The 26,830-nt window shown below is 43.7% G+C and overlaps 1 protein-coding gene across 3 annotated transcripts in view; it reads right to left on the reverse strand.

The window, feature by feature from the left end:
- Positions 1-26,830, reverse strand: part of UBP1 (upstream binding protein 1) — a 51,736-nt gene that overhangs the window by 19,277 nt on the left and 5,629 nt on the right. For all 3 annotated transcript variants that reach the window (XM_078432527.2, XM_060638145.3, XM_060638144.3), the window contains 6 exons: positions 16,984-17,135; positions 8,204-8,280; positions 3,714-3,819; positions 3,161-3,267; positions 468-620; positions 253-363 (listed from right to left, as the gene is read on the reverse strand). In XM_078432527.2, coding sequence (XP_078288653.1) covers positions 253-363; positions 468-620; positions 3,161-3,267; positions 3,714-3,819; positions 8,204-8,280; positions 16,984-17,135 — 706 coding nt within the window. The remainder of the gene's footprint in view (positions 1-252; positions 364-467; positions 621-3,160; positions 3,268-3,713; positions 3,820-8,203; positions 8,281-16,983; positions 17,136-26,830) is intronic.

The raw sequence follows: 26,830 nt of genomic DNA on the forward strand, positions 1-26,830 counted from the left end.
TTTGTAAGGTCTGTTTCTGAGACCTGATTGGGATTTCAGCATCTTCATTCCGGACCCCACCCAGGAAACTAATCTATTAAAATCCCCCAATTTAAATAAAACATCTTCCCCACCAATTTCACAGAGAACGTTATGTCAGCCCACCACCCAAGCTTCCCAACCCTCTGTAGCGAAACCCCTCCTCAGAGTGCCGCTATGCAGACTGCTGCGTGTTTCTCTTCGGAAACCAGAGCGCTGCTGGGCGGGCGTTACCTCCGTGAGGATGGTGGTGTCGTAGGACGGCTGGTACTTTTCCTTCTCGTGAGCGGTTCTCTTCTCCATCTTCTCTCGGTCCGTTTTTTGTTTCCTGTCCGCACCTTTAGGCTTAAACACAAAGCAGAGGGTTTCGTCCAGCAGGCTGAAGACGGAAAATCTACAAGCAACACCGGGCCTTGGTTATTACTAAAAGCCTGCTTTCTCTCTCTTACCTTAAACACTTTGATTTGGCAGCTAGCTGAGTGTAGATGATCCGTGTATTCTCCGTTTTCGTTCTGCTTAAAGGTGTCCACCTGGATCCTGAAAGGCACTCCCTTCTCGCCTCCGTGCTTCCGGGGAGTGAATTCTGTGCTGATGCAGTGCACCTGGAAAACAGCTCAAGCTGAAAGGGACTCAGAGACCCGTCTACGGAGCCCCTTCTATCTTACGCCTTCCGGGACGTCCCGCCACAGCCACAGATTCAAGATCTTTTCAAACCAAGCCCTGCATATTAGCCAGATGCCTGTCGTGAATTTCTCCGTACGGCTCTCCTCTCACGAATCCCACTGGGCCTTTCTGGACTTTCCCCAGTCCGGCGCCTCCTGTCCTTTAACGCAGGACTTGTTCCCATCGCGGGTACTCTCCTACCTCCACTCTGGACTGAACGGTGCTCTCAGACCCAGGGTCCTCGGCCTTGCACACGGCTCAGTCCACGGCAACGGACACCTCACCGTTGAGAGCTTCCGTTTGTCTGCCCTCTCCCGCCACCACCTCGCCTAGCCAGCCCACCGCCTTACTGCCGGGCCTACACACGCCAACTGTGCGACCGACCACCTGGGCGGTGGCCACCTTCCCCAGAGCCCACTACTCACCCTGCCTGTGCGGTCTAAACTCCTCTGTCAGCCCTCAAAGTGCACCGAGGACAATGCTCACTTCCCACCACTTCTGTTCCTCTTCCGATACCAGTACAAGGCCAGCTAATACGAACCGTGTCCCTAGTGGTTCTTAGCTGATGGGAGATACTATTTGGTAGGCCACAAAAACACAAAATACTAAAGATTCTCTACAGTTCACACAAATGAGAGCCTACTTAGGCTCATCGGCAATTAAGCAATTTCCCTTTCTACATGAAGATTACCTAACTCAGTTGTTTTAATAACACCATACGCAAATTTGAACAGAGAGGGTATAAAAGTTACTACTAAGTATATTTTACACATATTATATTTATGTTTTTAAAAAACTCATCTCTTAGGGACACAAATGGGTATTTAGGGTGAAATGAAATGCCTGGGAGTTGCTCTCGAGTGCTCCATCAATAACAAAAACCAAGGAAACTACTAGTAACTGTTGAAGCCAGGTGGTGGATACACTGAGGATTCATTCTTCTTCTCTTACTTTGGTGGGGGTTTGACATTTTCAATATTAGAATGTCTTTAAATAATGGCAGAAGGAATCTTGAGCTGTACACTTTCTTCAATCTCACCCTTTAATTTTTTTTATTTTTTTAAGTAAACTCTATGCCCAACGTGGGGCTCGAACTTAACAACCCCAAAATCAAGAGTCGCATGCTCTATGGGCTGAGCCAGCCAGGTGCCCTAATCCTACCCTTTTAAAAACAGCAGCTTTTGGGGGGTGCCTGGGTGGCTCAGTTGGTTAAGCGTCCGATTCCTGGTTTTGGTTCAGGTCATTATGTCGTGATTTATGAGTCTGAGTCCCAAGTTGGGCTCTGTGCTGACAGTGCAGAGCCTGCTTGGGATTCTGTCTCCCTCTCTCTCTGCCGCCCCTCCCCCCGCTTGCTCTCTATTTCTGTGTCAAAATAAATAAAAATAACCTTAAAAAAAAAAAACAAAACACCTTTTGTTTCGAAGGGGCACATGCGTCCCAGTGTTTACAGCAGCAGTATCAACAATAGCCAAAGTATGGAAAGAGCCCAAATGTCCATCGATGGATGAATGGATAAAGAAGACGTGGTATATATATACAATGGAGTATTACCCGGCAATCAAAAAGAACGAAATCTTGCTATTTGCAACTATGTGGATGGAACTGGAGGGTATTATGCTAAGTGAAATTAGTCAGAGAAAGACAAAAATCCTATGACTTCACCCATATGAGGACTTTAAGATACAAAACAGATGAACGAACATAAGGGAAGGGAGCAAAAACAGGGAGGGAGACAAAACATAAGACTCTTGAATACAGACAACAAACTGAGGGCTGCTGGAGGGATTGTGGAAGGGGGGATGGGCCAAATGGGTAAGGGGCATTAAGGAATCTACTCTTGAAATCATTGTTGTACTATATGCTAACTTGGATGTAAATTAAAAAATAGGGGCGCCTGGGTGGCGCAGTCGGTTAAGCGTCCGACTTCAGCCAGGTCACGATCTCGCGGTCCGTGAGTTCGAGCCCCGCGTCAGGCTCTGGGCTGATGGCTCGGAGCCTGGAGCCTGTTTCCGATTCTGTGTCTTCCTCTCTCTCTCTGCCCCTCCCCCGTTCATGCTCTGTCTCTCTCTGTCCCAAAAATAAATAAATTAAAAAAAAAAAAAAAAAAAAGTTGAAAAAAAAAATAATAATAAATTAAAAAAAACCCAGGAGCTTTTGTTGAAGAGAAATACATCTTACGAGAAAAAGAAGTTTTAATTAGAAGTTTTGATTAGTGTTATTACCAATGGTAAAAGTAGTTTGAGTAGTAGGTTAGTCTATAAATGACGGATTTAGTAGGATAACCCCAACTTCACTTTATACACACACGTATACAGTTATGTGTACGTAGGTTAAAAAACATACACATATAGAAGACATTATAAGGTAGTTTACAAACAAGCTTTTAAAGAAGAGAACATTGTGTGTGAAGAATTCAAGCTCATCCATGGTCCTTCAGATGACCAGGCTGGTGGACTGCTAATAAGGTAAAACTCCAAACCTGAATGAAAGCAGACGTGCGCTTTGCAGGGTCCCACAGAAATTCAACCGCATTTAACTGGCTTGGATTTGTCCTGGTGTCAATTATTCCCACAGACATTGGAATATCTGTATTTTAAGAAGAAGTTACACAGAAACTCATCTACTACAAATCACTGAAAAGTTACAACTTAATATCATTACGTGCAAATGAAATCCTTCAACACCTCCACGCTGAACCTTTTCCTTCAACGTTCCCATGGTCAACCACACTGACACCCAAGCCCGCCCAACGTGCACGAGACTTTCTCCCCCCACGGTTTCTATTTCACTTCATTCAACGCACGATGGATGTGCCAATCGAGAACTAAATAAATGGTTTCAAACTCAAAATTCCTGACTCGGGCTCTTTTAGCACCAAAAAACCCACTTCGTTTCTAAGTTCAGAACAACTCAAGGCACGCAGGACCCGCTAACACCAAACTCTCCCCTCACAGTTAAACACGCTGCCAACACAGTGACGGGCACGGCTGCCAACCGCCGTGTCTCCAGAGTCTTCCGACAGCCACTCGTACCTAAATCGAGAAGTCTGTCTCCTGGGCGGTTCCACTTCCAGCCTTCGAGTTGCTGATGCTCTGTGTACTGCAGCCGTCTGTCATGGAATACAACTCTTATGATGCTCTGCGGAGTAAGTGGGGAAAATGAGCGCTTTTAAACTACTCCAGCTAAAATGCGAAGTGCTTTCACTTCTTATGCATTAACCTACAACAGACGAGCATGCAAGGGAAATTCTGCTTTCAACATCTTCTAAGTGAACCGCTTTCTTCTTAGAATATGTGGATTATGGCTATAACCATTCAGTGCAAGAAGAATTACAGCCCAGAAACAAAAAGCACAAATAAAATGATCACTCAGGTAAAATGTTTATTTAAAAAGCTGACACCGCAACTCAAAATTAAGGCACACGTCCATAAAATCAGAGAGCAAGAATTTGACTTCTATGAAGAAAACATCAGATTACAAACATGAAAGGGCAGTAGAAGCAGACAGAAACCCGGGCACAATGGCAAAACTATTTAAAATAATAGTTAATAACTGAGGGTTTTGTTTTTTTTTTTTTTTTACAGATAGTCAAAGTACTAATATATAGAAATGCTGAATCGCTGTACCTTACAACTGAAACTAATGTAACACTGCATGTTAATTATACTTCAATAAAATGAAAAACTAAAAAGACAGTCAAGGGACAGGTGGGAGAATGTGCCCACACCCACCAAGAAAAGAACATATATGCTAAAGTCATTCTCTACTATTTACGTGCAAGAGGTTATCTGAGGTAAGCAGTGGGGGGACGTTCCGCCCACAGGCAAACTTCATCCCAACACTCCGGTTCCCAGGGAAGCCTTTACTCCACACACTCGAGGCCAGTTCTCCGCTCTCCGCCCATCCCTCCTTCACTTCCCACACGTTTCGGGTGCCAATGATTGTTTGGTTCCAGAAACAAGAAAACAGGTCATGCAATGTCTTCAGATACCAGATTTACCCTAATTAGTGTTTCTGACGCATTTATAAGCAACTTTCTCATGATGCAGTAAGATCATCATGTTTCCAGTCTACGCTCTTGTCTGACTAGGAAATAATCTGTTAGCAACACATATAAATACTGCTTTAGTGCCTTGCCTTCCCTACCCACCAGGGTGCTGCCCAAAATGTGGCAGAATGGAGAAATATTTTGAAGGAAACTATTAAAGAGCAGCAGTATTTTAATGTGAAATACAGTTGACCCTCGAGAGCATGGGGGTTGGAGGCGCCGAACCCTCCCACAGTAGAAAATCCACGTGTAACTTTGGACTCCCCCAAAACAACTACTTACTAGCCGACTGTTCACCAGTTTACCGATAACATCAACGGCTGAGTAACGCACATCTTGTGCGTTGTTACAATAAAGTAGGCTAGAGAAAACAAACTTAGACTAAAAAATCGTAAGAGAAAATACATTCACAGCACTACGCTGTGTATATTGAAAAAATCTGCTCCTAAGTGGACCCGCGCAGTTCGAACCCTTGTCGTTCAAGGGTCAACTGTAGTTTACAAAGAGGCCAAAAAAAGTCACTGGGACCAAAGTGGAAATCTATAAAGGCACAGTCACAGCTCTGGTTCGTGCCACCCGCCTTGCCACCGGCACCCACGTCTTCGGGGCCTGCCCGGGCCGTCCACCAGCACCCACGTGACACCGCCACCCGCGGGCAGCGAAGACCTCACGGGGAAGGTGCACGGGCTGGCGGGGGCCTTGGGTCACGTTGCCCAACAAGCCGAACTCAGAATAAGGTGCAGCACAGAAATGTCATGATTTGATTCTTTCGTATTTAGTGAGAACCAGATCGAATCCACACATTCAGATGAAAATAGTATGAGAATATCGGTATTGGATTTAAGAGCTTGACTCAACCTCATTCTGGTAGGCCAGACTAAAATGGCACAGTAAAGAATATTGAAAGAGAACCAGAGTTAAGAAGTGGCAGCCTATTAAAAAAAAACTCGTGAATTTGGAAGGGGAAAAGAAAATCAAACACCAAGAGAGCCAGCAGGGGAAAGGGGCCCTAACAGCAAGAACGAGCAAAGCGAGCACATCACCAAGGCTACTGAGCACAGCCAAGTTCCAAAGCACCTCTGCCGACCCGGCATTTGTTCCCTAAGATGCCCCCACCGTAGCAGACTCAAAGATCGTGGAGTCAGGAAATTAGACACCAGATTGCTGCACAGTACTTCCGGGATATATACTGCAGATAAAAAAAGGGTGGGATTCTTAAGAAATTCACCCTGCAGTCCTCTGGCAGGAGCAGACTGTTGCTCTGAGTCCCAGGCAAGCTCTCGGGCTCTAACTTGATGTATTCTGGCACAGCCACCAAATATCAGACATGTGGCTTATCATGTGGAAGATGAAACTGATTGAAAACCTTAGAAAAATTTTTTTAATGTTTATTTTTGAGAGGGAGGGAGGGAGGGAGGGAGAGGACGAGCGGGAAGGGGCAGAGAGAGAGAGACACAGAACCCGACGCGGGCTCCAGGCTCTGAGCTGTCAGCACACAGCCCGACGTGGGGCTCGAACTCACAAGCAGTGAGATCCTGACCTGAGCCAAAGTCAGACGCTTAACCGACGGAGCCACCCAGGCGCCCCAAGACCTTTTCAAACTTAACCTTTCCACTCTGTAAGCTAACTGTTTAGGAAAACTGATGCTTTCAAAATGAGTGCTCTTGTCGAGGAAGAATATGCTTGTTTAATGACAGCAAGACACCCACTTTGCACTTAGAGGGAGACGGTTTCTCTACTGTCAACAGTTCACTTACCTCATAATGAAGAGTTGTTTTTGCCTTAATTTCTTACCTGGCATGAATCTTGTAAATTAGAGGTTTTTACATATTTTAATTTGGAACTAAACCCAAGAGGCAGAACTTAAAGCAATCAAGCAACAACTTAATTAACCCTGCCATTCCAAGCTAACCTGACTGGTATTCTCGAGTAGCTTATCACAGGCACCCATGATACACGTGTGTTTATCATAAACCACGTGATAAACACATGTGGCTGCATCATCGCACCATTCTACCTCTGGTTATATTTAAATTTTACCATATAAGTAGCTCTTTATTAACGTCTACCATTTTTACGTCCAGTTTTAAGGACCTCAATACCAGGCACACAATGCCTTATTTCATTTTGTACAGCAGTCTACAATTTAAACAACTTTTCAACACTTCTACATCGATTTTTTTTAAAGCGGCTTCTCACAGTCATCCAATGTAACTTTCACAGTGACAGAAGAATTCACCCACATCTTCCCTTAAAATATATACTCCTGGTGGCATTTTCACAAATACAATTGGCAGATTTGCCTGCAGGTGAACCAGGGCACCCGGTGGCCTGACAACAAGCCAGCCTGGTAGGACTAGGGCATCCCGAGAGAATCTCTGACATTTCGAAGCTTCCTACACACTAGAAAATGAGAGCTGTTAATCTGACCTGACTCACCCTACGGGGAAAGGACCAAACCCACGGACCGAGCACAGACCCGACAGACTCAAAGCGCAAACTGGTGAATGTGAGAATGGGAAACGAGCTGTCTCCCTCTGGTCTGGGAAAGATGGGAGCCCTGGGAGTCGGAAGTCTGGGAGGAAGCACTAAAACATCCCAAAGATGCTCCGGCTCTCCCAGGTGGGCCCAAGCTGCCTTTCCCGCGCTCACCCTCTAAAAAGGCAGACCCACAGAGGGGAGTCTTTCCATGGAACGCCTCTCCATACCGAGAGCCCAGCAGTGCCCAGGCCCCCGGGTGCCTCTCTGGGAAGACGGAAGCGTCAAGAGAACAAAGGTCTGCTTCTCTCATGCTGACACTTAGCCACACTGAAGCTCTGCCTTCCCTCAAGCTTCTTCCAGAAGTCCTGCCCTGTAATGCCACCGAATCTATAGTACACCATTCTGTGTGACAGGCAGAGGCTAGAGGATGCCCTGCAGGACACTGGAGGGAGCAGGACGGTCCCGAAGATCTATCCTAAAAGGAACGGACTAGCCAGCCGATGGTTATGCCTCCTACACTTGGAACGACCGCCCTCGCTCAGATACGTCTCAGTGTGGACACAGGGTGCACAGAGATTTCCAGTCTTCAGAGAGATTTTAAGAGGTGAAATAAAAGGGCTTTAAAAGTGTCATATGAACACTTAACGTTTCCCCCCACATTATTCTTTTACTTTTAAAGGAAAAACTTAAAAGTCTCTGTTGTGGTGGTGGGTTTCTCCCCCACGGCTGCAACTGTGGTGCCTTAGTGTCCAAAGGGCTTTAGCATTTACTTAACCCAGTAACTGCTATCATTTCTGTTTTATAGACAAGGACACAAAATATAGTTCAAAACGTCAAGAGTTGCAGTATAGCCATTACTTCTTAAAGTGAAATTAAATGATTTTAAAAGAACGACTCTCGTGCAAAAAAACCTAAACCTTCTACGGCAAACCTGCTACTTTTTTCAGTCACTGCAAACAATACCTGTTAGGAATCAAAATGGATCATCCTTACCTTTACCAATTTTCCAGTAATCTCGGGCATATCTCCCATTTTCCGATTATCCAGCATCCGAATTTCATAAGACTGACCTATTTTGAACAAATTGTTGAATTTAAAGAAACTGTGTATCACCGACAGTCCACACAAAGAACATCGCTGTTTAACATAAAACTTCAATGGCCTCTCAACTAGAGAAACCATTCAGGTTGATCTTTCTTTCCTACAAACCACATCATCCTTTCCTTCGTACACTATGACAGAAGAATGAAGAGATTCTCTGACGGTTTATTTTCATGTGCTAGACTCTCACATTAACATTTTATTATACACACAAGCATAATCTAAGACCAGTTTTTTACCACGGCTTTACTGAGATACAATTCACATACCATAAAATTCATCCTTTTAAAACCTGACTCGTGCTTAGCATATTCAGAATTGTGAAATCATCACCACTACCAACCATGGGGCATTCTCATCACCCCGAAAAGGAAACTGCACCCCTCAGCAGGCACTTCCCACCCTCACCCACTCCGCCCCTGGCAACCACTCATCACTCTATTTTCTGTCTCCAGGGACTTGCCCGGCTCACACCGGACATAAACGGTCACACGGTATGTGATTCACCGGCTTCCTTGACTACGCATGCTTTCAGCGTTCACGCGTGTCCCAGCAGGACAACGGGCAGATATCCTTTCACTGCACTCTGCTGCATCCCCCTTGGCAGATGCCACGGTTTTTACAACTGGAGGTTTGTGACCACCTGCATCAAGCAGGTCGATCGGCACCACCCTTCCAACAGCACGTCACTAAGAGTCCTCGCGCTGTACCTGTCACGTTTTGTCATTCTCAGTATTTCAATTTGTGTAATTCACAGTATTGCAGACTTTTTCATCATTATTGTTTTTGTTATGGTGAACTGTCATTGTAACCCACTGTTTAGCAATAAAGCATTTTTTTTTGAAGTTTATTTATTTTGAAAGGGAAAGAAAGAAAGCGAGAGAGCAGGAGAGGGGCAGAGAGAGAAAGAATCCCAAGCAGGCTCTGCGCTCTCAGCGTGGAACCCGATGCGGGTCTCAAACGCACAAACTGTGAGATCATAACTGAGCTGAAATCAAGAGTCCGACTCTGAACCAACTGGCCTCCTCACTGCCTGGGCCTCCCAGGCGCCCCGCGATGAAGTTTTTTTTTACCTAAAATATAAACATGGTTATTGCACACTGACTAGCCTATAGGGTGGTGTAAAGAGAACTTTCATGTGCACCGAGGAGCTGAAAAACTCATCTGACTCATTTTACTGCAAGGGTCACTTACTGCGGTCTGGAACAGAACCTGCGCTGCCTCTGTCTGAGGTGTGCCTGCACTTCACTCCTTTTTACCGCAAATATTCCATCGCAACAACGTACCCCGTTTTGTTTGGCCATTCACTAGCTGACGGACATCTGGTTGGTTCTCCTTCTTGGCCATTAAGAGTAGCGACACTGTGAACATCTGTGTACTGAGTTTCGTGCGAGCCAAGACCACGTTTTGATCTAGAACCTTCTTCCTTGTGCCCAATGGACCCAACTCACATTCTCTCGCTGTTTAATGTCCATAAGAAAACACAAATAGACATCGACACACCAACCTGTATCATTAGGAACGTAAGCTGTTGCCAACAGTCAAGAATGTACTCCGCAACCACAAAAATGATTTCTCAATTACCCATCATTAAGTAGTAACGACCACAGCATAATCCGATGTGGAGAAAATCAAGAGTGCTTACAGGAGCACCTGGGTGGCTCAGTGAGTTAAGTGTCCGACTCTTGATTTTGGCTCAGGCCACGATCTCATGGTTCATGGAATCAAGCCCCGCATCGGGCTCTGTGCTGACAGTGTGGAGCCTGCTTGGGATCCTCTCTCTCCCCCTCTCTCCCTGCCCACCCCTACTCGCTCATGCTCCCTCTCAAAATAAATCTACTTGAAAAACAAAAAAAAAAGGCGTGTGTCTGGTATGCATATGAAGCTGAGGATATTTATGATCTAGTCCACACTCCAATGGCGCATACTCTGTATAAAAATATACAGAAGGTACTAGATCATATGGTCAAAATACAACAAAAGGTTATTAAATCACAACCAAATCACTCCAAGGCTGGTGAAGGAAAACCATTACATATAGTATGTTACTAAGAAAATGTCCTTAAGTCTTTCAACAGATTGAGATTACCACTAGATAATACTATGGCAAAAGACATTCTTAAAAAGTTAAATTTGCAGCATACTTAACAATGGATCTAAACTCAGAAAAACAGTAAGAAATAAATTTTAAAATAAAGTATATGAATAGGTATTTTGAAAACTATACTATTAGACATTTAAAAGTACACTCAACTTCACAAAAATTTAGGCAAATTAACAAAATGTTTGTGTTAATTATCAGATCAATAAAAAAATGTTTAATTAAAAACCAAGTAGGTGAGGACAGGGGAGAAATAACCTGCCCAGGAGGGAGGGAAAACTTGTCCTGTGAGGATTATTTTATGATCCTCAAAATCTCAAAATTCTCAGCACTGAAAAAAAATCAAATCAGGTGCCTGAGTGACTCAGTCGGTTAAGCCTCTGACTCTTGGTTGAGGCTCAGGTCTTGATCTGAGTTTCCTGAGTTCGGCCCGCATCGGGCTCTGTACTGGCAGCGAGGAGCCTGCTTAGGATTCCTCCCGCCCCCTCCCCCCCCTGCCCCTCCCCCCCCTGCCCCTCCCCCACTCATGCTGTCTCCGTCTCTCTCAAAATAAATAAACTTAAAAAAAAAAAAAAAATCAAATAAGGACAACGTCTCCGTGTTCCTGTCTTCCTTTGTATGGTTTTTCCTAGTCAACCTAACAGGACACCTCTATGCTCAATACAAAGTTCAATGTTTTCACAAACAGATCTCAGGCTTCGTTGCTCCTGTATTAAAGCACTGTCGATTTCTATTCTCAAATCCAAAGTAAGTTTCTACAACAGGCTCTGTAACACTTGCTCCTCTTTAAATGGTTTCCCTATGGGCGCCTGGCTGCCTAAGTAGGTAGAGCAAGCGACTTCTGATCTCAGGTTTGTGAGTTCCAACCCCACGATGGGTGTAGATTACTTAAAAATAAAATCTTTGAAAAAGAGATGATATTCACTGAGTGAACAACCAGGCCTTCATTGGTTTAATTTCTCCTTCTCTTTGATCCCCTTCCATAAATCTCTTAATAATATAGTTTCCAGAAACATGTCTAGGTTTTAACTGAAATATAAAGAAGACTCCAGTATCAATGGAGTATACAGTTAACACAACAGCAGTACTCTGATTTGCTAGTCCTATTTTAATTTTCTTATTTTCTTTTAAACTCTGTAAAAAATGTCTATTCATTTATTTTTGAGAGACAGCGTGCATGCACCTGCGTGAAAGAGCAGGGGAGGGGCAAAGAGGGAGACAAGAGAATCCCAAGCAGGCTCCGTGCTGTCAGCACAGAGCCCAATGTGGGGCTCAAACCCACGAACCGTGAGATCATGACCTGAGCCAAAATCAAGAGTCAGACACTTAACCAGTGGAACCACCCAGGCTCCCACTAGTCCTGTTTCCAACTTTATATTCTGAACTTACCTTTCATGTTTTGACTTTAAGTTTTATTGAGAAAATATGCACGCACGCACGCGCACACACACACACACACACACACACGTGCTCGCAAGAGTAGGGGAGGGGCAGAGAGAGGGAGACAGAGAATCCTAAGCAGAGTGCACTGTCAGCACGGAGCCCAATGCAGGGCTCGATCTCAAGAACCATGAGATCATGACCTGAGCCAAAACCAAGAGTCCGAGGTTTAACCTAAGCCACCCAGGCACCCCTGAAGTTTTGACTTTTTATTCTTTTGGCTTACAAATGCAAAAGCACTGACAGTCGAAAACTATAATTGTTGTGAGTTCACATCCCCACCCAGTCTAGCTTCCTCAGATGGACTCCAGAGCAAATGGAGCCCAAGCTGTGACAGTCCCCCACCCCTCCCCTCCCCATGGCTAAGTTCAAAGAATTGATTTCTAAGGTCCTAATATAGAACTTGAATCTATAACAAGAACCACAGCTAACCTCAGGGAAATGCACAGCTGTAAAATGAAATTAACAAGAAATATATTCTTTTTTGAAACTTCTATCATTTAACAGTATTTTTCTTTTTCTTTCCGAGTTTTTATTTCTTACATATTGGTTTTCTTCTCTCTCTTCTCTTTTTTTAACAGTATTTTTAATCCAACAGACATGCTATTTCCTAGGGCCTAAAACCTGGGTTCTCCAAATAGAAGTTGGCCTTCCAATGAGTAGGTATTTCTCATCCGACAGCAGCGAAAAGCTGACCTGGGAAAATCAAGGGGTTCAGCAGTCACATCCCTCCCATAAGGAGGAAGCATCGAGGACTCAGGTGCAGCTATAAGACAAGGGGCGGCCCAACTGCAGCCAGATCCCCACCCCAGGGGAGAGCCAGCTGCCTTTACGCCACCCTCCGGGGCCCCGCAGCATTTAGACTACAGTCTTTCACTTCGCAAAGGGAGACTAATTCTTGTCACCTAAGGGCAGAGGAGGTTAGCTGCTCAAGCATAAACAGGAAGATACAAATATGGTTTTTAAACTCTGTACTTCTATTGTTCAAAACAGTACAAAAACTGACGCTCCGAGGCATCGAATACAACTTGAAAAACTCGTTCCAATTTACACCTGCCTAGGACGTTAAGACTACACAGAATTTATCTTTTCTTTATGGTTTTATGCAATGGCAAATATTCTTCAGCAATAGCTGCCCAAGAGGCAGAAGGTGAGCAATGAACTTTAAGGGTAGGCTACCTACCGGCAGTGACCGAGCTACAGCCAAAGAATGGCACAAGCACGTGCCAACACTCAACTGAGGAGACCCATCCATAAGGCAGTGGTGAAGGAAGCTTGCATACTTGCCTGAATATTCAAAGTGATTAAAATATGTAAGCAGGGGTCCCCAGACCAGCAGCAGCGGCATCACCTGGAAACTTGTCAGAAATGCAAATTCTCCGGCCCTACTCCAGACCTCTAGAGACAGAAGCTCTATGGGGCACAGCGATCATGTTTTGACAAGCCCTCCGGGTAACCCCAAAGCATGCTACAGTTGGGGAGCCACTGCGTATGTGAAGCTCCCAACAGCCAGTCCATCAGTACTCTCTCCAACACGAGGCCCTCAGGACCCTCTCCTGGGAGTAAACTTTATATTCAAAAAGCCCTGAGTAAAATGCCAAGAATTAACCATCTTTTCCTTAGCAGCTGAATAAATACCGTATTACGATAAACACTCCCAAAGTGCTATGCCAAAGAGAAAAACAGCCTGGTTTGCAAGGGCTGGTTATACAATTGTATCATTTTGCACAGGGTTCATTTAATATAATGCTTTATCCACCACTGTGCAATATTACAGGTAATAAGATTTCAAAATCCTTCTTAGTTTAAATGGCTTACCGGTCTATGCCGAAATTAAGAACTAATTCAATCTAGAGCTGTTTAAATTGCATTATGACTCCTTTGCAAGTAACCGCAACGCATTACATTCGTTTCCTTGTTTGACAGCATCGCAACAGTCTAGGATACCTCTTACTCCGTCATTAACGGGTGCTCCACAAATACACTATATTCACATATATGCATTATACATGTGTGTACAGTTCACATATGTGAATATACATACATGCGCAAGCGCACACACACACACATGCACAAGCACAAGAGCTCAGACTTGGTGAGATGCCCTTTCGAGACCCAGCTTTGGCAAGGCCTTCAGAGGTAAGCAAGGAGGCGGTACCATATGATGCAAGTGTTTTCATCTAGACTCTAAGAGTAGATGATGCCCACCTTGTGGAAACAGCTCTGATACACACAGCAGTGGCCTACTCCGCACCAGCCTGGAGATCAGCCACCTGGTACACATTTGCTTCGGCTGACGTCATAGTTGTCTACTGCCGCTATAACAAATTTCGACAAACTCAGTGGCCTGAAACTATACAAACTTATTATCACACAGTTCTGGAATTCAGAAGTCCAGCATAGGTCTACTGGGCCAACATCAAGCAGTCAGCAGGACTGTGTTCCTTTTGGAGGCCTCAGGGTAGAATCCACTTCCTTGTGGTTTTTGGGGTTTTTTTGTTTTGTTTTTGATGCCACTAATATCCCTTGGCTCATGGCCTCTTCCTCGGTCTTCAAATCTGACTCCGACTCTCCTACCTCCCTCTCTATAAGGACGCTTGTGATTTCACTGGGACCGCCTATATAATCCAGGATAATCTCTCCATCCCGACACCCTTTATTACTATTTTTTTAATGTAATCTCTACCCCTAATGTGGGGCTTGAACTCACCACCCTGAGACCAAGTGTCACATGTGCCATTAGGCGCCCCTAACACTCTTTATTTAACCACATCTTCAAAGTCCTTTTTGCTATATAAGGTAAAATATTCACAGGTTCTGGGGATTAGGGCATGGACATCTTTGGGGAACAATTATTCTGCCCACCACAGTTCCTAAGCAGTGCAAAAATGCTATTTCTACAGTTTAAAACTCTGACTGGCTTATTTAAAAGCTTGTAATAATACACTTCCCAATAAACCTGGCAAACTTCCTGAGTCACGGAACCGGTATCTAGTACCAGGTTGGGTTCTCGCAATTTGCAAAAACTGCTCATCCAGCTGCAACAGGAAACTAACACATCAACCAAGGTCTAAATAGTTGGTTTCCAGTGTGATCAGAAACCATTAAAGCTACTTAGTTGTAAGTGACAGGAACAGCAATAAAGGTCATATTGGACTTCCTATGTGTTGGCTAGCTTGTAAGTGCATCATAGCCATTAATTCAATTTAATCAACTGTTCTCACCTTGTCTTACGAATCTGTAAAATGCATTTTTTAAGTAAGCTCTATGCCCGACAGGGGGCTTGAACTCATGACCCCAAGATCAAGAGTCTCCTGTTCTACGGACAGCCAGTCAGGCACTCCTAAAATGGGTTAATAAAACTTCAGGAGTTATTGGGGAACTAAATAACACACGTATAGTACTTAGTACAATGCTTCACACTTTGTAAACACTCAGCAAACGTCAGTCTAATACATTATGACTATAGATGGTGGCTGGAAACTTTTATCAACATGAGAGATCTTTTCCCAGTTTAATAGTAACAGTGATAAATTATGGATGTTTCCCCAGGCCAACAGACAGACACATCCAACACATTCCTTTAAACAGGGGTCTGGGTGTACTCGTTCATCCCATGGTATGCACACAACAGAACTTACTCAACTATTCCCCAAGTAAGAGAAATGCACGTGACTCCCTTGTCATTAGAAATAAAGCTACAGTGGATATCCACGCCCCTACATAGTTTCTTCTGATATTTTTTTTATATCTAAAACAGGTTACCATATACACTTAAGGTTCTTTCAAATATGACACTTAAGTCTCAAACAACAGAAGGCCTACCCAAACAATATTAACACCAAAGTTAGGGTACTGCTATGGGTGCTATGGTAGAATAACCTGGGTTGTAAAACCTCATGGATCCTAAATTTATAGATCAAATGAAAGGCTAGCATAAGTTACTCTTCCATATTTCAGAATACTATTATTTCATAATAATCTAAAATCTACAGCTCACAGTTCAAGGAATTAAAGATCCTATTTAATGATGGGAAAATAATCATAATATATCTTAAGCAAACAAGTGTTAAATCCAATTTTGTTGAAATATACACAAGAAAATACACCTAAAATAACATTTAAAATACTAAAAAGTATTCTTGGTGGGATGCAGCTACAGTCAATTTTCATCTTTATCTCTTGAGGTATTTCCCAATCCTTCTACAATGAGTATGTACTACTGTTTTTACAAGAATAAAAGTTCAGGGGTGCCTGGGTGGCTCTTGATTTCGGCACAGGTCGTGATCCCACGGCTCGTGAGTCTGGGCCCCACTGCACTGTCAGTGCGGAGCCTGCTTGGGATTGATTCTCTCTCTCTCCCCTCCACTGCCCCCCGCCCTCCCTTGCTCACTCTCTCACTCTCAAAAAATAAACTTTAAAAAAAAAAAAGGAAACTTTAGATTTAAAAGAAAACCAAAGGAGCAACATGCTTTCAGTATGTATATCCAACAAATGAATAGCTGTGTAGCAAAGTACTTTTGTTTAATTTGGTCAGTCACATTGGCCCATGCCCAGACTGCTAAAGGTACCTCAGAAAAAAATCCCTTATAATTTCCAAAAGTAAATTCTACACCCACATCCGTTTTCCACTCTGCCAGCTCTCATTTTCAGATCACCGAAACATAATATTCTCATCAAGTGCAGACAAGATACGGGTGGACAAAATTTGACACGGTTTATTTCAGCCACAGACTCCATCCTGCTGCAGCTTGTCTATTTTCAGCACAAACCTGCTTCAGGCCTGAGACCCAGGTTCCTTGCTAGCTGGATTTCTGATTCATTCTCAAGTTCCATATTGAAACCAGGGTTCCTAAAAATAACTGACATCCTTTCCTACTTGCTCCTCCTCTGGATTTGGTCTGAAAAACCCTGTAATAGATCTTGTTCCACAGACCTTATTGATGCAAATCGGCTTCCACAAACTTTTACCTCGTTGGCTCACAGTAAAATTCCTACAATTTCTGTTAACTGAAGCTGTCGAACTTAAGAAACATAATCGAATTTCAAGCTGTTACCAGCAGACTAGGCTGTAGTGCCACCGTGGATATATCGAAGTTCTTCCGGCAAAACACGATCCAGCCATACCAACCTTGGTTCAAGTAAGTGAGCGTCTCGTCGTGCAGTTTGACGGCTGGCGAGGTGGCGGCGCACATCACATACTGAAAGGGTGGGTGTTTAGTCTCACCATCCAACGGAAGGCTGGAATCTTCCTGCTTAAAAATGGGCAATGCCAAGACATCGCTGAAAGGCAAAGGAATCAACATTGACCTGAGTTTGAGTTTAAAATACTTGAAAGCATATAAAAACATGTAGGGGTAGCTTCTTTTAAAACTTTAAGTTCAAGGGCACCCGACTGGGTCAGTTGGTGGAACATGCAACTTCTGATCTTGGGGTTAGGAGTCTGAGCCCCGCGTGAGGTCCAGGCGCTACTTAAAAAAATAAATAAACTTTTATAAAAAAATAAATAAAATAAAATTTAAGCCCAGAAACGTCATGTAGAATGAGAGAAATATTAATGTTAATCTGGCTCCCCCAAAAGATAGTATTAATAACCCATCTCTCCAGCATGGGGCGGGGCGGGGGGGGGGGGGGAGAGTGGGAGAGCAGCTATGATTAGGCAGATAAAATAAGAAGTATTTAATAGTTAATAAAGTCCATGCTGATTAAGCAAGAGATCTAACAATAATATGTATGCTACTTCAAAAAACTCTTTAAAAACTTTAAACTCCATATTATTTCTATGAAAAAAAAAGAGCAAGTGCATAGCTACCTGTTTTGAAAGGTAGGTCACACTGGCACCATAAAATCACAAAGAAGCGTCTGATTAAGACGGTACTTTGCAAAAAGTGCCCCGCTAGGCCTGGCAAATGCTGGGCATAAAGCTTCAGGCTTCGTCTGAAACAGTGGCTTCTCCTGAGAAGCAGACAGTTGCTGCAGAAGCAGCTGCTATCTCCCCAAGGATAACTTGGCGCACCGGCTGGGGGGATGCGGGGGAGGGGGGGGGGGCCTTCTGGGGCACTGCCTATATTCTTCTCTTTTAACCCAAACACACGGATGTGCTTGCTTTGCTTTTTTACAAAAACAGCAGAGAGATAACTTACATTCCATAAAAACTCACCCTTTTAATCATTCAGTGGGTTCTGGCATATTAATAGAGTTGTGCAGTTATCCTATCTAATCCCAGAACATTTTCATCACCCCAAAAAGAAATCTCATGCCCGTTAGCAGTCACTCCCCAGCCCTATTGCCCGACCCTAACCCTAGTCCTGGCAGTGACCTACTGTGTCTCTATGCACTTGCCTATTCTTTTTTTTTTTTTTTAATGTTTATTTATTTTTGAAAGAGATAGACACACACACACATGGAGTGTGGGCAGGGAAGGGGGGCAGAGACAGGGAGACACAGAATCCGAAGCAGGCTCCAGGCTCTGAGCTGTCAGCACAGAGCCTGACATGGGGCTCGAACTCATGAACCACGACGAGATCACGACCTGAGCCTGAAGTCGGACACTGAACCTACTGAGCCAGCCAGGTGCCCATGCACTTGCCTATTCTCAACATTTAATGCAAAGAGAATCCCATGGCCTTTTGAACTGGCTTCTTTTACTTGAGGTTTTCAAGGTCCCGCTGTTGTAGCATTCCCATTTAGGGATGAATGATACTCCCTTCAATCAGACGGATCTAACAGATGGATCAGTCTGTTTATCCACTCTGGGGCATCAGGGCTGCTGCTGCTAGTGTAAACCTAGGAGAATTGCCAGGTTATATGGTTACTCTGTTTAACTTTCTAAGGAACTACCAAAGGGCTTTCCAAAGAGGATACACCATTTTACATTCCCACCATTAATGTATGAATTATAGGTATTTGCTTTGGAGATAAATCGCTGTTCTGTACACCTGTATCTTAATAATGTCTCTATGTTCCTTCCTCCATAAAAAAGTAAAGTAATAACAAAATATCCAAATGAATAACTACTTTATCAACACCACTAGCAAGGGCTTGTCTGAATTGCTTCCCCCTCCCCAAAAGCTGTTAACATACTCAGATATTTGGCTAGTCCATTTTAATGAAATTCAATTTAAAACCAAAAGTGTAAATAAATGAGATGGGAGAGAAAGGCTGCACTGCGTTCGCTCCTCCCTGCACAGACTCTATTAAAGCACCAGACTGATTATTCAGAGACTAATTACCCACTAGCCCTCTTCGCACCTGGGAATTGCCAACACGCTCCTAAGCACTTAAGTATAACTGAGAAACACACCGTCAGCGCTGGTCCTCAATCCTCTAGAGTTCTTCTCAACACTGCAACCTGAGGGTCACCCGAGGGGCACAGATCTAAAACTTTGCGGCAGATATAAAAACTTTTCAGGAGGCTGAAAAACGGTGCTTTAAGACTTAGAGCAACTCTCTTCATGAAAAACAATCATGATTGTTCCATGGTAGATGAATGTATATATACATATACTCATATATATATATACTCAATATATATATATATATTCTTATGTCGTATATACGTAAGCATTTTAAGGATGAGAAAAAGGGGCACCTGGCTGGCTCAGCCAGTACAGCATGCAACTCTTGATCTCGGGGTTGTAAGTTCGAGTCCCACATTGGGTGTAGAGATTACTTAAAAATAAAATCTTAAAAAAAAAAAAAAAAAAAAAGATCCTTTGCTATTGAAATCCCAATTCATTTGAACTAGGGTCCCGGCAAGGCCCCGCTCTGCTCTTCTTCCCTCTTCTACTTGTCCTCACTGCCCCTGGCCCCCACACCAGCCTCCCACCCTGCCTCTTTCAAGGCGTCTGTACTGGTGCTGGGTTTGGAGCTACTCTTCTGCTGATGTCCGTCTAGTTCGCTTCATTTAAATGTCACCTTCACAGCGACAGCCTGCCAACTGCAGTCCGCCCATCCGTGTTCCCAACTCCCCTTGTCCTGTTCTATCTTCCCACAGAGCTTGTCACCTTCCCACAGTACACAGGACTTAAGTTTGTACCACCCCTAAGTATACAACCATCTCCCAAATTTGTTTCACTTCACTGACTCACCCCAACATTTAGAGCCTCAAATACCTGCTGAACCAATGAACCAACTGCAGCTCTAAAAATCAATCATTATTAAAATGAAAAAAAACAGGTATCTAGGTAATTTAACATCCTCATGTCTACTAAGCCAAACCTTAGGAAAGAAAGTCCCAGGAGTCAACTGTTTTTGTAATCCCACATCCCAGACAGGTAGAGCTCCCAGGGATCAGACAAGCAAATGAAAAGTCTCAAGGCTTCAAATTATTACAAGTAATTTTGAAATGCCAGTACCCAAAAATAACCAGGCACACAAAGACAAACAAGACTCTGGGAGCAAGAACCAACAGCAAAAACAACAGATGGCATACACCCAGTTCCAGATCTGTCTGTTGGTATTCAGCTCTTTTCCGCCTCTGTTGCAGAGGGGTTCGAGGTCTGAAACTACACATACAAGACTTCTTGCCAGCTGGAGTCTTGCTAAGTCATCCCAAAGGGAAGCACTGGTGGGAAGTGAAAAGGGAGTAGGAAAAGACAGAGGCGGGCAGGCGCACAGAGGGTGGCTACAGGAAATTTCTAGGCCGCGGCAGCCACGCCCCCAGGCACAACCAGGTAACAAGCCCTCCTCCCCAAACTGTTCCAGCACCTTTGCAACTACTTCACTACATCTTTCTCTGCTTGAAACATCTAAATGGTTTCTATTTTCCTAACTGGACACAGACTGATACCCCCAAAGAATTCAGATGCTGGAATTATTGGACCTATACTATAAAATTATGCTTACTCTGTATAAAGAAATACAAAAGGCAAGCCCAGGGACACCTAGGTGGCTCACTTGGTTGAGCGACTGGCTCTTGGTTTCCACTCAGGTCATGATCTCACCATTTGTGAAATCGAACCTGCTTGAGATATTCTCTCTCTCTCTCTCTCTCTTTCTCTCTCTCTCTCTCTCTCTCCATCTCCGTGTCCCTCCCCTGCTCACTCACACACACTCTCTCTCAAAATAAATTTAAGAAAATGTAAATAAAAGACAAGCCCAAATGATCTGCAAGGAAGAGAAAATTTTAAGGGACAGTAAAATAAAAAGGAACAAACAGAACTTCTAAAACTGGAAAATAAAATTGAGAAAATTAAGAACTTAGCTTTAACAGCAGCTCAAACAGAAATATATAGGTAAAAAGAAGTTATGGAAAATGCAAAGGAGACATTAAGAAACAAAGGACAAGGTGAGACAATTTCACACTGAATTGAATTCCCAGAAGAGGAAAACATATCACAGAGACAGTATTTGACCTAAAGGCTGAGCAATTCCAGAACTGATGAAATATACCAATTGACTGATTCAGGAAGCCCAGATAACCAAAGCAGGATAAGATGTGGTATATATACACAATGGAGTATTACTCAGCAATCAAAAAGAATGAAATCTTGCCATCTGCAACTACGTGGATGGAACTGGAGGGTTTTATGCTAAGTGAAATTAGAGAAAAGACAAATAGCATATGACTTCACTCATATGAGGACTTTAAGACACAAAACAGAGGATCATAGGGGAAGGGAACCAAAAATATAAAAACGAGGGGGACAAAATGGAAGAGACTCTTAAATACAGAGAACAAACTGAGGGTTGCTGGAGGGGTTGGGGTGAGGGGTGGGCTACATGGGTAAGGGGCACTAAGGAAGACACTTGTTGGGATGAGCACTGGGTGTTATACATGGGGGATGAATCACTGGAATCTTCCTGAAATCATTATTCCACTATATGCTAACTAACTTGGGTCTAAATAGATAAATAAATAAAATTAAATAAAAATAAGGATATTGTGTTCAAAGAAAAAGGGAATCAATCACTGGAAAGCAGGAATGGGGAGAAGAGGTGGGAGAGATGAGGAGGGGTCCTGGAGTGTCCTGGAATCATCAAGTGCTAGGGGTGGGGAGCAGAGGATGAGGCCACCGTGGGAGCAGCACAGTCGCAGCTGTGGCAAAAGGATGCACTTGAATGCCGAGGCTGTGAACTTCAAGTAAGACCCATTCACTGCTTTTCTAGACCACATTCAGCTGCTTAGGTGTCTTAGGTGTCACATTTAATCAGGGTTACAGTTTTGCTGCAATAAAAAAGGTGGGAGGGGAATAAAGCAAGAGGGCCAAGAGAGACGGAATATTAACAAGGAAGAAGTAATTACAACAATTGCACATGGAAATTAAAAGTGGCTGAAGAAAAAAAGGTGTTCAAGAAGGCGAACTGAGTCGAATCAACGACCGTAGATGGGCCAAATGACAGAGCAAGAGGAGGGTCCTAAAGGAATGAGCTGAGAGGGTAGAAGGTGGTAGTTAACGCTTAACTCTGAATTTGAGATTATATGTGGGTTGCACGATTGGAAATGTCAAGGTCTAACCATAAGATTGAGTAGCTAAAGATAATACCACTGTAAGAAAGATACAAGGAACAGAAATGTCAGGCTACTAGAAGGCCCATTTAAGTGTCTTCTGAATCACCAAAAATTAAAACAGCAATAGTGTCAGATAGTGACAGTGAACCAGGACCTAAAATTTTAAAAATGAGGAACGACCCAGGGTGCCTGGGTGGCTCAGCCTTGGTTAAGTGTCCAACTTTGGCTCAGGTCACGATCTCATGGTTCCCGGGTTCGAGCCCCACTTTGGGCTCCACGCTCTCTCCCTCTCGTGGGATTCTCTCTGCCCCTTGCTCACTCGCACTCTCCTCTCTCTCTCGGGGGGTGGGTGGGGGGGGGCGGAAATGAGGAATGACCCAGAAATCACTAAGATGACTGCAATAATTGGGTGACTGGTTGATATTTGGTAACATGAAATTCAAAGTCGGGAGGTCTTGCCAGGAAGGAGACAGGAAGCGTAGCTTGAGATGGCAATGAAAGGAAGGGGGTCCTTCCCTAGGCCTGTGGAAACAGACCACCACCGCTTGAGAGGGCTTCAGAGGAAAAGTCATCATTAAGAGACAGAGTTGACTACGTTAGTTTCCCAGGACCGTCACAACAAAGCACCAAGAACCGGATGGCTTAAGACAGAAACGTGTGTCCCTCGGCTCTGGAGGCCAGAAGTCCGCAATAAAGGTGTCAGTGTGGTTGGTGCCCTGTGAGGGCTGTGAGCGGGCTCTACTCTGGGCCTGTCTCCCAGTTTCTGGGATTTGGTGACATCTTTTGTGTTCCCTGGCTTGTGGACGCATCACTCCAGTCACATGGTCAGCAGCAACCAGTGTGCCTTCACTTAAGTCTTCCTCCGTGCCCAAATGTTCCCTTTTTATAAGGACACCGGCACCTGCCCTGATTACATCATTTTTACTTGATTACCTCTATGAAGACCTTATTTCCAAATAAGGTCACATTCTGAGGTCCTGTGGGCTAGGACTTCCAATATATCCTTGGGGGGGGGGGGGGCACAATTCAACCAATTAACATTGACCACTTAGGGGATTTTTTTTTTTTTTTTAATTTTTTCAATGTTCATTTTTGAGGGAGCGACAGAGCACAAGCAGAGGGGCAGAGAGAGAAGGAGACACAGAATCCGAAGCAGGCTCCAGGCTCTGAGCTGTCACCACAGAGCCTGATGCAGGGCTCGAACCCACGAACCGTGAGATCATGACCTGAACCGAAGCCACCTAGGTGCCCCACTAAGGGGATTTTCTGATGACAAACTGAGAATTCCAGAGGGCAACATGGAAGGAAGTTAGGAACTGGTAAGAAAGCGGAGATGGGTAAAGAATTGGGGGGGGGGGGGGGGGGCAGGGGCGCATGGGTGGCTCAGTCAGTTGAACGTCCGACTCTGGCTCAGGTCATGATCTCACGGTTTGTGAGTTCGAGCCCCGGGGACAGGGTCTGTGCTGACAGCTCAGGGCCTGGAGCCTGCTTCTGATTCTATGTCTCATTCTCTCTCTGCCCCTCCCCCAACTTGTGCTCTGTCTCTCTCTGTCTCTCTCTTACTGTCGATCAAAATATAGGAGAAAAGCAGCGACCTGAATATCTGGAATTTCTCGTAGTCCTGACAAATACTAAGGGCACAAAAGGTCTGGTCCAATATGCCCTAAAAAACTTATACATGTCTAGGAGAGACAGATCAAAAAGGCACAAGTATAATAAAAAAGAAGTTATAACTAATGACATAACAACTAAAAAGATGAGAATATCACTACCAACTTTGTGCCAATATATTGGAAAACATGGATAAGATGAATATGCCCTAGAAAGAGAACTTATCACAGGGTGCCCGGTGGCTCAGTCCGTTGAGTATCTGACTTCGGCTCAGGAGTTCAAACCCCGTGTCAGGCTCTGTGTCTCTGTCTCTCTCCCTCAAGAATAAACTTTAGAAAAAACTTAAGAAAAAAAAAAAAAAGATAACATCAAAACTTTCTTCAAGACATAACGACACCTGGCCGGCTCAGTTGGTGGAGCATGTGACTCTTGATCTTGGGGTTGGGAGTTCGAGAATAAAATCTTAAGAGAAACAAAAACTTTCTTCAAGACATAAATAGCTGTTAAAAAAAAATCCTACAGACACTGATATCATGGTTAAAACATTTCCCCCCAAAGAAAATCCCTGTCCCGGAATGGTTTTACAGGCAAGTTCTATCAGACTTTCAAAGGCAGTTCTTACACAAACTCTTCAACAGAACAGAAAGAGAATACTTCCTAACTCATTTTATAAGTGTAAAGTAATTTGGAGTCAAACTGGCTACAAACGGAACTAAAAAGAAAATGAAAAGCTCATTTCAGCCATAAATATAGATACAAACAAACAAACAAACAAACAAATTAAGTATTAACAAACCAAATCCAAGAGTACTGTGACAAAGCATGGTCTAGTTGAGTATTCCCCCGGAACACAAGGACAGAATGCAGAATCTGTAAACAGAACACCACACTTCTGGACAGTCGATTTAGAACAGAATGGCATTGTGAAGAGGTTCGAGTAAAAAGTCTTTTCAAGTAGGGAAAAGTGCAATTGGCCTCCTACTTCATACCATACCAAAAACAAAACCAAATTTATTCCAGATAGACTGTAATCCTAGGCATAGTCTATAAAGTAACAGATCGTTAGAAAAGACTGTAAAAGGGGCGCCTGGGTGGCGCAGTCGGTTAAGCGTCCGACTTCAGCCAGGTCACGATCTCGCGGTCTGTGAGTTCGAGCCCCGCGTCAGGCTCTGGGCTGATGGCTCGGAGCCTGGAGCCTGTTTCCGATTCTGTGTCTCCCTCTCTCTCTGCCCCTCCCCTGTTCATGCTCTGTCTCTCTCTGTCCCAAAAAAATAAATAAAAAACGTTGAAAAAAAAAAATTTAAAAAAAAAAAAAAAAAGACTGTAAAAATATCTTTGACCCTCACAGTAGAGAAAGACTAACTGTAAGTGAAAACATTAGTCAATTTGACCATCTCAAAATCAAGAACGTCAGCTCAAAAGCCACCAAAAAGACAACAGGAAGACAAGTCGTGGAGGTGAAGTATTAATGACATTTATGCATAATCAAAGACTATATCCAGGATCTATGAAGAACGACAATAGGAAAAGGAAAAAGAAAACAATAGAATTAAATGACGACACAGGTGCTGCCTTCAAATCTTGAGACAGTTACAGATAAACATATACACCCTTCAACGTATCTATTAGAAGACAAACACCAGGAGGAGAAAGCACCCAACCAAAGAAGTTGGAAAATAACCAGAGCAAGCAAGAACCTGAGGAAGACAATAACCACAACAATAAAACAGAAAACCCAACCTAAAAGAAAAACAAAACCAAAACTGGTTTCTTTTTTTTAATGTTTATTTATTTTGAGGGAGAGAAAGCACGTGGGTGCAGGCGTGACGGTGGGGGAGGGGCAGAGAGCGAGGGAGAGAGAGAGAGAGAGAATCCCAAGCGGGCTGTGTGTGCAGGGCCCGATCCTGAGAACCAGTCCTGCAAACCCTGAACCGAATCAAAACTCAAGTGCTCAACTGACGGTGCTCCCCAAAATTTGGTTTCATGCAAGGCACTAAAGATACAGACAAACCTCTGAAATAGGTCACAAAAGCAGGAAAAGACGGGGAGTTCCTGTGAGGTAAAAGGGAATAATCACAAATACAGAGATCTTTTTTTTTTAAACCTAAAAACTTAAAGCAATTTTATATGAAGAGTAAAATGACCACAACTGGCTAACGTTCATAAATTCTGAATATTCCTATGTCCACTGCCTAAATTACATGTCCAAACATCTACTTTGTGCAAAAAAATTAAAATCACCAAATCCAGGCTGCATTCCAGGTGAGCTTTACAAAATCTTGAAGAAACCGTTAAGTCTCATCTCATAAAAAATTTCTAGGGGTACCTGGCTGACTCGGTCCGTAGAGCGTGAGATTCTTCGTGAGTTCAAGCCCCACGTTGGGCATACAGTCTACATATCTAAACACATAAACACAACTTTTAGCCCATAAGAGAGAAAGCTATCCAACTCACTTGAAAGTGATACAGACTTGATGTTAAAAAAAAAAAAAAAAAAGGTCTTGATGTTTAAAAAAATAACAGGAGTACAAGAAAATAAAATTGAGGACCAATCTCATCTAGGAACAAAGATCATCTATTTATGAAACTTTGGAAACCTTCTCTAAAATCAGTAAGAAGATCAAAGAATCAAGTTTTTAGTGGTTCTAAACAACACTACAGCAAAGCCATGGCCAACACACCAAGGCAAGAATGTGAAATGTAAAGACCATACAGAAAGAAACAAATCTACCACTATTTACAAATACTGTTGGGGCGCCTGGGTGGCTGGCTCAGTCGGTTAAGCGTCCGACTCCGGCTCAGGTCACGATGTCACAGTTTGGGGGTTCGAGCCCCGCGTCGGGCTCTGTGCTGACGGCTCGGAGCCTGGAGCCTGCTTCGGATTCTGTGTCTCCCTCTCTCTGCTCCTTCCCAG

This window comes from Panthera onca, chromosome C2 (assembly GCF_046562875.1).
Source record: "Panthera onca isolate mPanOnc1 chromosome C2, mPanOnc1 haplotype 2, whole genome shotgun sequence".
Classification (NCBI taxonomy): Eukaryota; Metazoa; Chordata; class Mammalia; order Carnivora; family Felidae; genus Panthera; species Panthera onca.